The sequence below is a fragment of the Thermobia domestica genome, chromosome 10 (genome assembly GCF_964235325.1).
Source record: "Thermobia domestica chromosome 10, izTheDome1.hap1.1, whole genome shotgun sequence".
Taxonomy (NCBI): domain Eukaryota; kingdom Metazoa; phylum Arthropoda; class Insecta; order Zygentoma; family Lepismatidae; genus Thermobia; species Thermobia domestica.
In genome coordinates, this window is record NC_137463.1 from 266436234 (window position 1) to 266450860 (window position 14627).

The 14627-nt window shown below is 38.0% G+C and overlaps 2 protein-coding genes across 4 annotated transcripts in view; one reads left to right on the top strand and one right to left on the bottom strand.

Annotated features, from left to right (window-relative positions):
• Nucleotides 1-14627, top strand: part of stumps (DBB domain-containing protein stumps) — a 197867-nt gene that overhangs the window by 23275 nt on the left and 159965 nt on the right. The gene's annotated exons all lie outside the window — the stretch shown is intronic.
• Nucleotides 8773-9703, bottom strand: LOC145662220 (NADH dehydrogenase [ubiquinone] 1 alpha subcomplex assembly factor 2-like). The gene has a single exon (XM_081727554.1). The coding sequence runs from the start codon at nucleotides 9686-9688 to the stop codon at nucleotides 9143-9145; it is 546 nt and encodes a 181-aa protein (XP_081583680.1). The 5' UTR covers nucleotides 9689-9703; the 3' UTR covers nucleotides 8773-9142.

Consider the following 14627-nt stretch of genomic DNA (forward strand, 5'->3'; position numbering starts at 1 on the left):
ACTAATTTAAAAAACGCGGTGTATTTTTTAAACATTTTTGTCTATGAGATCACTAGAAGAACTATCTCAGAGTGCGAGATGAAATTTGAGATCATATTCCTCGTTGTCTCATGAACGAACATTGTTTTTCAATAGTTCATTGGTTTCATTGTCCACAAATTGGAAGTTTATCCAAGCGTGAGTTTTTTCTTACCATTTGCATGAGATGTAGTTCTTCCAAAAGCTAATATTTTCAAAAGTCAATGTCTGTGTTTGCAACCATTTCAAAGAAGTTGTATCCTATCATATAATAATGTCTTTATTCGCTAATTTGAAAATAACGAATTTCATTCTGAAATTATTCCTTTCTGTTTCGTGAGTTGTTTATTTATTGCCGTACCAGTGCGTTTTTAGGGCACTAGACTGCTTTATCTACTATACAGACGTAGAAAGATGCGTAGAGTTGCCGTTTTACAATTGGAAAGTCCCGAGTACGAATCCGTGGCCCAGTTATCCTCACTGAGGTTTTCCTTAAGAGTCTTCATCCCGGCGAAATTAAAATACCGCTAATTTTACAGTAATTATGTGATATCTTCAAATAGATAAATGATAATCGAAATGTGGAACAAGAGCGCCCTAGACAATATTATTTTACATAAGAAATCGTTATCACGACTCACTTATCTGCTTTCGATTTCGAGCCATTTTGAAATTCGGCATTTATTTTCGCGTTTCTAAACAGCTGAAAACGGAAAGCCGCTAGGTGACTTGTGATAACGGTACCTCACGTAAAATAATATTATCTAAGGCGCTCTTGTTCCATATTTCAATTATCTTTTATCTATTTGAAGATATCACATGATTACTGTAAAATTAGCGGTATTTTAATTTCGCCGGGATGAAGACTCTTAAGCCCGACCAGTCAAAACAGCTACCTTTAAATAAGCTATATAGGTCTTGGGCGACTTTCGAAATTCTTGTTTTTCTCTCATTATTAAGAGTTTTAGTTTACCAAAAACTTTTATATTTACCCTGTCTATTCGTTCACTGCAAGTGGTAGAAATCAACCATTTCCGGTTTTAATATTAATCACTATAAATTAAAAACGATAATAGATGGCGTGAAGCTGTTTCCTGTAATCAGTTAAGGTCCCAAGAGTTTATTCTAATAATATCTTTTACACGTGTTGTGCTGCAGGTTTAATCTACAGCTATATTAAAACAACTTTACAAGAAAAAAAAAATGTACTGCTCTTGCTTATCATTATCGTATAAATATCAAATGAACGTGGCCACTCAGAGTGCATTATTGTCTATCCTTTTCCACATTATTGTCGATTAGTGGCCTCCAAATTTAATGATTAAGGAAAGCACAGAAGATAAATTAAACATTAATTTTTCCGCCTGCCGAGAATATTGGTAGGAAGAGGAAATCATTTGCTGGTAAAGTCGTCTGCTCTGAATTTCATTGAGCTCAGCCATATTCGTTATAAATAAACATTGCTAAGGTAGGGTACATACTAGGGATGGCCACAAAGTTCCGGTTCCGGCGGAACCGGTTCCGCGAAGAACCGGTTCTCGGAGATCCGGTTTTCAGAACCGGTTCTGGAACCGGTTCCGGACCTGGATCCGAAAACCCGGTTCCAGAACCGGATCTTAGGAACCGGTTCCAGACCTGGATCCGAAAACCCGGTTCCAGAACCGGATCTTAAGAACCGGTTCCAGATCTGGATCTGAAAACCCGGTTCCAGAACCGGATCTTAGGAACCGGTTCCAGATCTGGATCTGAAAATCCGGTTCCAGAACCGGATCTTAGGAACCGGTTCCAGACCTGGATCTGAAAGCCCCCAAAGACCCGTAAAGGAAGCACAATGTTCGCCTTCAAAAATAATGCAAAGAGGACCATGCACTTGTGCCTTTCCCGCCCAGACCCGCTTGTGCCCCCAGAAAAAAAATTTGGTCCACCAGTGGGTGTTTAGCGAAATGAGTTGGTCAGTTTGCCTGTTTAGCGAATGAGTTTGCCAGTTACCCACTTTATTTAGCCAAATGAGACAAGCTCCCGCCGCCTGGCGCCTTCCTGTCGCTTCCACCATTTCATCTAGCATTCTGTTCACAGCTTGCCAGCAGCTCGCGTTTAGCGTAGGGATGGTAACAAAGTTTCGGTTCCAGCGGAACCGGTTCCGCAAGGAACCGGTTCTATTTTCAGAACCGGTTCCAGACCTGGATCCGAAGAACCGGTTCCAGACCTGGATCCGAAGAACCGGTTCCAGGCCTGGATCCGAAAAACCGGTTCCGGAACCGGATCCGTTCAGGCCCGAAAACCGGTTCCACAAGGAACCGGTTCTGGCCATCTCTAGTACATACAATGGTATTTTCGTTTCTTTGCGCTTAAGATAAGTATAAATCGCAAATAAATAAAGTAGTTATGCGTCTCTTATCGAGGAAATAGTGTTCTAATATCTTCTAAAATTTTATTCTTGGTGCCTGTTCACTAATTGTGTACAGATGTATGATATCCTTACAAATTTATTTAGAGAAATTAAAATCAAAGCGATATTACCTGTTATATCATCACGATGAAGGAAAAAAAAAAAGGAAAAAAGAAAAGAAAAGAAAAATTGAACGATTTGAAATGAAACTGAAAATAGTTGGCACTTTGCTCGAGCTGTATTTTTTCTATCATATTGCTTTTGTTAAAATACGTAGGTATCCTAAGAGAATGGGGGCAAAGGGAGTTCGAATTGATACGCAAAGAAGAAAATAGTTTCTGACGAGTCTCTCAAGTTAGGGAAATTAAACTCGGAATATCAACTTTTCAGTAAAAAATAAGTGGATATTTGTCCCAAATGTTTTCAAAATTTTCGCTTCTAAAGGGGACATAGCTGGTCAGTTTTCGACTTTCCATGTCACCTTTTCACGAAGAAAAGACAACCGTTTAAAATGAAATTTTGAACACAGGTAGCACTTGACTTCAGCAAGAATTTTATCATTTTATTTTGAATGAAAACGCAACCTAACGAGGCCTGTAGCTAGGGGTTAAAGAGGGTGGCTCGGTACACATGCCATTCACCTCCGGTGCTTGGGGTTCCTGGTTCGATCCCAGCTCACGCCGTGTGGACTTTGTGGTGGACAAACAGCGTGCTCGTGGGTTTTATCGGGGTTCTCCCGTTTCCTCCCATTTTCTTCATTCTACAATTTCACTCACCTCTCATCATCACCGTCTCCTTTAGCCTAACCGGCATAATCGTGGGACGTAAAACTTTCATTTCATTTTTCGGTACACATGCGACCACCCTGAGCACCATAAAGATTTCAGCTCATTGTTATCCATGAATGAAAGGTGAACTCAAGTAAGAAATCACCACCACCCCAAATAATCTCTGGCTACCTTTCTAAAGTGGACAATAGTGAAATAAACGGGGAAAGAAGTTCAAACATAATATAACCTTCAGATATTTTTTACATAAAAGTTATTCTGCCCGTGCGCAAAACGAGCATTCAGCAAACACTCTATTGAAATTATTGTTTTTATCAGCGTTTGTGGTGGTGGGATGTGCGCAAAGAAAGACAAGGGCGGAAAAGAACACACCAATCTGTATGTACTAGGTAGACATTAAAAACTAGCTTGAAATGTAATTCAGTTCTGAGCAGGACAAAGCTGGAGAGCATACGCGAAAGTCTATCCAGGGGAAGAGCCCACTAGCAAATGTGGGTATACACATAAAGGCTATAGGTGCGAAGAAATACACCAACATCTAAACTAGAACATCGTAGGATCATGGTTCATACCGCGTTTTCTTCGGAATGAAGCAGTGTTTCCAACTGTACCAGTTATATTTCCCTAATATGTACCTAAGTCAATAAAATTCCCGCCCAAATTGGGAAAAGGGATTTTTAAAGTTCCCGTTCCCCGCGAATTTCTCCTCCCCCGCAGATGACACGGACATTTATATATTTATTTATTTATTGAACAAATTCCCAGATACAGCATAACTTTACCATTTTACACAGGGACATGCTAACAAAAGAAAGAAAAAAACAAGGCAACAATAACAACAACATAGAAAAAAGAGCGTAAAAGTAAAACTATTCCGTCAAAGCTCGTTTAATTGCTCTTTCAAACACTGGGTAGCTCGAAAAAATGTCCACATCAGTTGTTACTTGATTATAACTGTTTGGTATTCTATAAAAAAGAGACCTCTGTATAACAGCCAACCTAGGACGGACAAGATGGAATAAGTGGGTATTCCGGGTGATGCGGGAAGGGACACGTAAGGATAGTTCCTGAAGTAATATTTCCGATCTTAAGCTTCCATTAACTATTTTATGTAGATATTTCAGGTCAGAGATAATTCTGCGTACTTCTGGAGTCTGAATATTAAGATGTCGCAAGAGCTCCTTCTTAGATAATATTCGAAGTGCAGGAACACGAAAACGGACTATAGCAATGAAGAAATTGAGAACAGAATCAAGTCTGGAGAGATGTGTAGGTGCTGCCATGGCCCATATGGGAGAGCAGTATTCGATCTTGGGCGCTATTAAAGTCTTATAAAAAGTTGCTAATGAAGAAACAGTGCGTAGTTCGGTGAATCGATAAAGAAGTCCCAACATGCGCATTGAATTCTTTAGTATTGAGGAGATGTGGTCAGAGAAGGTGAGTTTTGAATCAAAGATGACACCAAGATCGTTATGACTAGCAGAATGTGTGATAGGGGAATCGTTGATATGGTATATGGAGGGAACAGGAGACTTTTTCAAAGTAATAGTAATACTGTCACATTTCTTACTGTTGAGTTTCAAGTGCCACATTTCACACCAGCCTGTAAGGTAATTTATGTCTTCCTGTAGAGCAATTGTGTCATGGAGACACGATATTTCTCTGTATAACTTACAATCGTCAGCAAAAAGCAGAAGGCCACTAGGTTGAGCTGATAAGTGTGTGTAGAGATCATCCATATACAGGACAAACAGCAGAGGCCCAAGTACACTCCCCTGAGGCACCCCTGAGATCACGGGTTGGGGGTTAGAAGTCGCCCCTGAAAGAACAACTCTCTATTTACGGTCCTTCAAGTAGCTTGTGATTAGAGAGAGAAATTTGCCATGTACATTAAATCTATTGGAGAGTTTATGAAGAAGATGAATGTGACTGACAGAATCAAAGGCCTTTGAGAGATCTAATTGAGTATTGTTATTCATACATTTGACTGCACAGGAAAGAAGAGTACTTAAGTTTGAGAGACTTGAGCTTTTCGGTAGAAAGCCGTGCTGAGAACTATGGATGTAAGGTGAGGTGAATTTAAGTAGCCTGTCTTTTATTATTTTTTCGCAGATAATTGATATTACAGAAAGAAGAGATATTGGCCTATAGGAGGATACATAATCTTTAAGTCCTGATTTATATATTGGGGTCACGTGAGCTAGTTTCCAACTGGTGGGATAATACCCTTCCTTAAAGCATCTATTGAATAAAATAGATAGAGGAACCGCAATAACTGAAGCAGTTTTGTTGAGAAAGAGAGGACTAATTTTATCAGGTCCAAGTGGTCTATGTGTAGATAGACATGCGAATGTTACCCAATATATATATATATATATATATATATATATATATATATATATATATATATATATATATATATATATATATATATATATATATATATATATATATATATATATATATATATATATATAAAGCTTCATTCCGAACAAACGAGGTATAAACCAGGATCCTAAGGTAAATAGTCTTGGTGCTAACATTCATTTACAATTTTTTTCTCGACCCATTTTTTTCCTAATAACTACTCATCTATTGTTATTCAATAACCTCTAGTGTCAAGACCCTTTATCGTAGGATCATAGTTCGTACCTCATTCTGTTTGTAATGAAACAATGTTTCCAATTGTACCACTCAAATTTCCCTATTTTGTACCAGAAGTGGAAAAATCCCGCTCAAATAGGGAAAAAGATAATTTTAGTCAGGAAAAAAAAACACTTTTTCGGGAATCTGTTCTCCTAGGTACATGCTAGCGCCAAGTGAGTGGTACAGTTTGAAACGTTGCTTCATTACAAACAAAATGAGGTATGAACCATGATCCTACAATGAACACTCTTGACGCTAGAGCTTGTTGAATAACAATACATTAGTAATTATTACCCAAAAATGGGGAGGGAAATTTAATAAATCAGCTCTAGCACCAAGACTATTTATTCTAGGATTACGGTTTGTACCTAATTCTGTTTGTAATGAAGCAGCGTTTCCAATCGTACCACTTGCATGTCCCTCTCGTGTACCTGAGTGGAGGAATTCCCGCCCAAAGTGTATAAGGTAGCGGGAAACATTTTTTTTTAAATTCCCTTTTTCGAAAATTTGTCTTGATACATGACAGCACAACGGTAGTGGTACCATTGGAAACGTTGCATCATTACAAACAAAATGAGGTGCGAATCATGATCCTACGACAAATAGGGATGACACTGTAGCTACTTTACTAAATACATTGACTAAAAATTGTGTAACGACGGAAAAATTGAGATTTTTTTTTTTTTTTTTGAAAAATCTCTATGTACCCTACGATCATAGTTCGTACCTCGTTTTGTTCGGAATGATGTTAGATTTTAAACGGTACCACTCACATGTCCCTATCATGTACCTGAGAGGAGGAATTCCCGAAAAAGAAAAAAACTTCTGAAAATCCCCTTTCATTTTGGGTGGGATATTCCCGCTTCTGTTACATAATGGGGAAATTTGAGTCGTATAATTGGAAAGATTCCTTCATTACGAACACAACGAGGTACGGACAATGATCCTAGGATTAATAGCGATGTGTCAGGATTTTTTTTAAAAGAGCTCTAAAATTTGCTGTTTTCTTTTTACCTTCGTCCTTGTTTGTGACGTCACTGCCCCCAGGCATCGCACGCGTGACTGCAAAATGCCCATGAAACATATTCTTTGATGCTTCCCGGCTTGAATGATTGCAAAAAGCCCAGTATGAAAAGCTTAACTAGAGATTTATAAAGCAAATTCCGAAGTTCGACGCCATGGTACAGATCTGTACCAAAAGCCCCCAAAGGGTTAAGGGCATAACAATGAGACGCTAAAATAAGTTTCATTGTTTTTCGTATCACATTTAACCATTATCTAACTTCACTCAAGTAGCACGGCGAATCCTATAATTACAAGTGTTGCGCAGTACACAAAGTGAACAGAAACATAATGAGCCATAATTAAACTTAAAATAGGCCTATAAAATGTTTATGAATAATATTGGTAAAGCGAACCGTCTTGTTTGTGAATGTAAATGAGAAGTGGTTCACAGAATTAATGGTATTATTTATTTTTGGATCGAAAAAAAAAACTTCAGCTACATGCCTACAATGTTTGTTGTTTTATGGACATTCACTCATAAGTAAAACAACCATAATCAGTACAGAAAACAGTGGCGGTTCTAGAGGAAATCAACTGTGGGACAGCTCTCAATGTTGCGTATTATATGTTGTCCTGCTGTCCATTCCTCCTCACTTACTTTCGTATCTCCCTTACATATTAGATTTTTTATCCCTGGAAGAAATAGTATGAGGGAGGGAACATAATGAAAGTCTATTTTACATCTACAGTATTATTTTTGTATCGAAGTCTGGCGCCCTATCAGGCTATATAGAGGCTCATCAGCGCATAGGTAACTTACAGTTAACTGCCAAATTTACACTGGATTAAATGACTTGATTGGATTAGCGCTCTGTTGTTTTCGGTATAAGTTACTTGTATATTTTCGAAAAACGAAATGAAATTATCTATAAGCAATAAATTAAATTTTATGATGTCGTCTTCCCTTCGTTACAACATTGTTGATTGTGAAGACTTTTAAAAGGTTTTAAAAATTAAAAAAAAATACTGTTACACAAGGGTGCCGATCCTGCCCCCCCCCAAAAAAAAAAGCTCATGAGGGACCGCCTGCATTGTATTTATGAATATACAATATTTGGCATAATTTGAATGCAACATGTCTTAAAATCCTTATATATGTTTTCTGCATCTGAATGCCCTTCCCCCAAATTTACAGAGAAATCGGCGCCCTCGCTGTTACATAACCAAGGAAATTACAAACCGTTTATACTCGACAAAATGCATTTTCTAACACTGTAACTCCTTCCCCCTCCCATGTTTATAGAAGAAGCTTATCATCGTACAGTACATACTTTTTATGTTCAAGAATCGATAACATTAAACTTCTTGCAAAATAAATATTAATATTAGTTGAATGTTAATTGAATTAATATTAATTGAAAATATTAGTTTATCTTCACTTCAAAAAACTGAGGGACAGCCCCTTCCGGCCCTGGCCTAGAACCGCCACTGCCATAAAGTACACTTTTATGAACGAGCAAGTAATTCTGTAGCCACTATCATTGTGTATACCCATGTCAGTGGCGTATTTACGATTTTGTTTCGGGGGTGGGGTGCTTTGCCTAAAAATGTGAAAATTCTGCAATATATTTCATATACTTTACTATAGTAAGATTTCGGGGAGGGCTTAAACCCGGAAGCTCCCCCCCTAAATACGCCACTGACCCATGTTGTAAGGTTGTGCAACGAAGTATTATTCTGAAACTACATAGTGGTTTGTACCAAAGGAAAACTAATATAATTTTCTTTGAGCCAACAGCTCGTTAATCTGCATAGTTTCAAAAATAATGAAAAATATACAGATCAACTATCCATTATAATGTAGAGTTGCTTAAAGCACGCATTGTAGGTCTTGGTATTTCCTGCGTAGTTCAAGCAAAACAACAATTATGATGCGTCTCAAATTATATATTGATTTATAATAATTCCATGTGTATCGCTACAACCTAATAGCCAAAGGTTGAAATTTTTTGGTCTTAGCACTTGCTATTACAAAAAGAAAATAGAAATAAATGTAAACAGCCATAACTAAAAAAGGAATACAATGCATCACATTTTCACACGAGTATTCGAATGTATGTACCGAAAAAGAACGAACCACTATCTGAACACCAGTAAACAGATTATCTCAATAAATGCTATTTAGAAGGATTTTACATAAAAGTATCATTGTAGACGATATACACACACTAGATTTCAAATTTATATTTCAAAACTACCCATGCATGTTACTGACAAGACTGTGTTTCTATTCCAATTATTTAATATTTGGTTTGACCCCTGGCATGGTTTCGTACTCATCATATTTAGGGAATGATTTCTTGCTGCCTCGGTCATTGATGTGTGAAAGTTGTAAAGGTGGATCCCTCTTTTCAAGCTCTTTCGCTCTCATTTGCGTTAACTTCATAATTTTTATGTTTTTAACGATTTCACTTTCGTCTGGTGGGTCTTTCCTGCGTCCTCGGAGCCAAGCTTCCCATTCTGGAGGAACTTCTTGGTCAAACTTCTCCTTATCTACTGGTTCAAACCACCTGGAAGCCCGCTTTCTTCGGCTTTGTTCTGCAGGAAGCTCAAAGAATTTATTCCCGAAATGATCTGTGCCAACACATTTCATTTTCGCTTTCCGTGGTGTCAGCGACTGCACAAAGTTTTTCCATATTACTCCAAGAATACTTCGTTCTTTCACAGCCATTGAACATTCTTGTAGACCAAAATATTTAGTTTCTTTCTTCTTCTTCTTTCGTAAGTTTAATATCTTTAGGCGCAGACCTGCGTTCCAGTGACCTATATCACTAACTGTCATTAGTAAGTTTTATCGCGTAGTCATTTAAAAATTGGTGGAAACGAAAAATGATGATGAAAGAGGGACAGATGAATGAATGTACAGATTAGGAATGTGAGCGCCGCGTTCAAAGTATTATTCTTGCTCTAAATACGTAACACTCTAAAAGCACTCTGTACTTTTATTTTCGTGGCACATGTACGAATAATTGCGTACAGATTAATAATACACATACAAATTAAAATGCCATAAAAATTATTAGTGAAACGACAAATGCGCCAACCTGTCCCTGAAGTCACCATGTGGTCGGATTCCACGTTAATCAGTAGGTCCCCTTCTCGTATAGCTTCGCTGCTGAAAGGGGCGTTAAACTAAAAATCAACTCAACTACAAGCATGAAATAGGTTAGTGGGGTAGAATAGGGTAGCTTAGTGAGTAAATTAGGTCAATTAGGCAGATCAAGTTAGTAAAGTAGAGTAGGTTAGGATAGTGCTTGTGTGTTGTATTTACAAGTACTTTAATGTGGATTTTGCAGTGATATCAGTTCCTATTACACTTATAATGGTTTCACACTGGTAGCGCTATGCTTGTAAACATAAAATACAGCTTTTGTGTACTGTGCAGAAATACTCCACCTAAAAGTAATATCTAATACATTCCTCTTTTGTGTGCACTGCACTCTTTATTTTAACCGTCGTGTAGCAGTTGTAATGGTTTGAAACTAGTAACTCTACACTTGTCAACATAAAATACATGGTTAACGTATGAGTTACAAGTTGGCCGCCTACATAAATAAGTTCGTTAAATATCATCCTTTCTTTATGAGTTAACGCATTTACCTCTAAATTTTCTAAACAATGGCGCCTAACCGACTATTTTCTTAATCTGCACTTGAGTGAATACCGTACTTTTTGTGTGTGTGTGTGTGTGCTGCTGTCATTTACTAGACAACAAAAACATTTAAAATCACATGGGATTTACTCATATCATCTGAATTAATATTGACTAGTTGTCGTTTGACTTTCGCCATTGGATCTGCTCTACGTATTAGAAATGTCTTATTTTACTTTGGCGTTTACGTTAGATGTAAATTAAGGAACTAGCAGAACAATTTTCTTGTTACAGCATAAACTTCACAATCTAGTAGAATTTTAAATTTACTTGTACATTCGTTCGGGTAGAATGGAAGATTAATAGTGTTGGAACACTTTTATATAATGCTGAATCTGTCGCCTGTTACCAACTTCTTTTATTTAGCGTCCCACGATTGTGCTCCGAGGGTAAGGGAAGCGGTGGTGATGATAAGGAATGAAATAGTGACAGGAAACGTGAGAACCCCGAGAGAATCCATGCATACGATGTTTCTTCACCACAAAGCCCTCTTGGCGTGGGCTGGATTTGAACCAGAGATGCCACACACTAGAGGTGAGCTCTCAAATACTGAACCTCCGCTGCCCCACCCCTCCCTGGTAGTTAAGAAAATTATCTCAATCTTAATAAATAAAAAAAAAAAAGAGACTAGCAATTAATTGTATGATGCTAATACGATATAAGAATCTAAATAGTGTCTATTCCTTCTTCGAATGGTCTATGATAATATCCAAAGATTCTCTTGACATCAGGGGCGTCATTTCAGACTTCGCTTGGGGCGGGCAAGAGCACCACCGACATAAGACTTTCATGTTTTGTACTAGTATATTAGTATACAATTGATTAAAGTATATGTGTTCCTCAAACTCTTGAGGGAGGCAATTGCCCTCTCCTGCCCTCCTAAATGACGCCCCTGCTTGACATGTGTGATCATAGAAATACTTTTAACTTCAGTAATAAATTCCGATCTCCAATAATTCCGTCCTTCAAAGTGTTATTCTTATACCAAACTTTTAACACAATTTTAAAGTTGCTTACTGATTTGTGTCCGGGGTTTAGACGCTCTGTTTACTACCTGCTTTACTTTGGTCAATGAGAGAGAAAAACAAGTGGCGAAAACCACGTGAAGGAGCTTCGTGTGCATGGCGTGATATTTTATCAATTGATATTGAAACCGGAAGTGATAATAGATTTCTACCACTTCCGGTTTTAGTAGAGAGATTAGAGTGGATATAGAGTATATTCTTGAGATGCTTAATTGATTACAGAAAACCGCTTCTCGCTATCTATGAACATTAAAACCGGAAGTGATTGATTTCTGCCACTTCCGGTTTGAATAGAGGATTAAGAAAAAATATAGTATGTATTCTTAAGATACTAAATCGGCTCCAAAAACAGCTTCTCGCTATTTCTTATAGTTTTTGCTCTATGTAGATGAATATTGAAACCGGAAGTAGTAGTGAATTTGTCACTTCCGGTTTTAGTAGAAAGTTAAGGATGAAGATGGAATGTATTTTTAGGACACTTAATTCCCAAGTAACATTTTCGTTGTCAAACGGTGTGCCAACCGTTGTCTGTTTGTAGGCATCGTTGGCAAAGCTACTATCAAAATGCTAACGGCAAATTCGACAATCCATCAACCATCGATGCCAAAAAGCGAAAACAAAACAGTGGCTCAACGTATGTGCATCGTTGTTTCGGCAACTCATCGAAAGACGATGTTCTATATTGTTGTCACAATGTTGGCATTCCGTTGGCCAACTGTGATTTCTCGTTGGCATTTTTTTTTTTTTTTTGAATTTCGTTGGCCCAACTCCTCCATGGTTGGCACACTGTGTCATCCATTGGTTGGTTGGCCAACTGTACACAATCTTCTGTTGGCCCTACGTTGCAAATAATTGTTGGCATAATGATTTGTAGTATCGCCAAAATCACCATTGGCCAACCAACTATGGTCAGTTGGCCCAACCATTTGCAAACCCAAAATGCTACTTGGGTTGGTTGTAGAAAACCGCTTCTCGCCGTCTTTTACCAGTTTTAGTATATAGTTAACAACTTGATAACCGGAAGTGGTTTATTTCTTACACTTCCGGTTTAAGTGTCACCTCTGTCGACGATCTGGATTCCCAACTTTCGACCCTTTACGTCCTGGACAGAATTAAAGGTGATCCATCAGGTAGGTTTTTTTTTTGAGATTTTTTTAAATCTCCCGAACAGACGGACGGACGCACCTTTTTGATTGTAGATGTTATCTTTCTTAGACACTTCGTTAACAAAGGGGTCACGGTTGCTCAGCGGTAGAGCGCTCACCTCTGGTGCGTAGGATCCCAGCTCGAGCTTTGTTGTGGACAAACACCCACCGTGTGCGTGGGTGTTCATAGGGTTCTCATATTTCCTTCAACTTTCTCCATTCCACCATTTCATTCATTCCTCATCATCATCGTCTCCCTTAGCCTCGGTGCATAATCGTGAGACATTAAACTAGATATATCATTTCATTTCATTTTCACTTCGTTAGCCAAAATTCATAAAGTGTCCCAGAGTTTGTAAGAGTGTGAACCCCAGACCTCATATTCCGTAAAATACAATTACCCTGACGTACAGGAAGTCTGTGTATAAGAGGACTTCAACGTCTTCTGAAGTAAGTAAACAGTTGCTTGATCCTTTGACGAATGAATCTTAAATGGTTTCGCGAATTCGCTTGTGTTGTTGAAGCGGAAAACCTCAAGTGATGTTCCGCATTTAGGAATCTAATTTTGTATTTCGTAGAATTCCTTATGACACACAGCCATGTCTGAGTACAGCGAGGGCCTTGTGATGCAATCCACGACCACCGCACCAATGAAGGTTTGTTCCTGTGATTGTTTTCAGTTCAGTTCTTGTGACAGGAGCAGTATTTCGTTTTTGTTTTTTAGTGGCGCCATTTCACTTTCAGTTTCAGTGGAATCGACGGCAAAGGATCTGTGATATTACTTTCTCGGAGTTTATTATTATTATAGCCTAGATACTAATCAGTAAGGCAGTTCTCTCCCAAGTGGAATGCCCGGGCTCGATCCCCGGTGGCCCGGTCTTTTTGTTCTCTCATTCCGATACTGGTCAGGAACCTAGCCAGCGTCTATAAAATGGGTAGCGTACGAGCCTTTGGTGTGGGAGACCAGGATTCGATTCCCGGTGGGACTTCATGTGGTTCGAATTCCACGTTAATCAGTATATCCCGTCTCATATAGCCTTGCTACTGAAAGGGACTTAAACTCAAAATCAACTTAACTCAAAATGAATACTTGGATAGACCTGAAGAGTATAAGCGGTCAGATCGTGGTGTATCATTTGAATGTGGCGAAGTAAAAATAAGTGTGGACCCTCCATCAAGCTCTTGGGCCTCAAACGACCTGTTCCGAATAGGGGACTTCCCCTAACTTACAATACTATTACTACTACTACTACTACTACTACTACTACTACTACTACTACTACTACTACTACTACTACTACTATATTATTATTATTATTATTATTATTATTATTATTATTATTATTATTATTATTATTATTATTATTATTATTATTATTATTATTATTATTGATGAGCATATGTAAAAATAGCCATTTCCATTCCTTATTTAAACTGTAAATGTACTATGATATTAGTCTTGTTTGAAAAGAAAATCCTTTAAAAATATGAAAATTTATCTTTTGCTTTTCACATTTCCCATATAGGTTCTTTACTTGTCTTGGGCCTCATATTTATTGCATGCTTCAACAATGGGTGCCAATCCTGGCGGGACGAGGACCCCTAATGTTTGCTTGGGTTTCTCAGAATCTGAATATATTTGCTTGGATTTTTCATTGGACATATGATAATGAAACACACATACCCAAAGTTCCCAACCTCACTAAAATTATACAGAAGTTGGCGCCCCTGACTTCAACTCAGTTTCCGGAAACTTACAGCTTCTCGTCCTACCATTTAAAAAAGGTCTGATGACGCCCCTGACGCCTGGAGTCATGATTATTTCTAATATTCACAAGTATCAAGTCCTGTCTTTTTCTTGGAAGATATAGCTTCTGAAAGTAAATATTATGAATATTT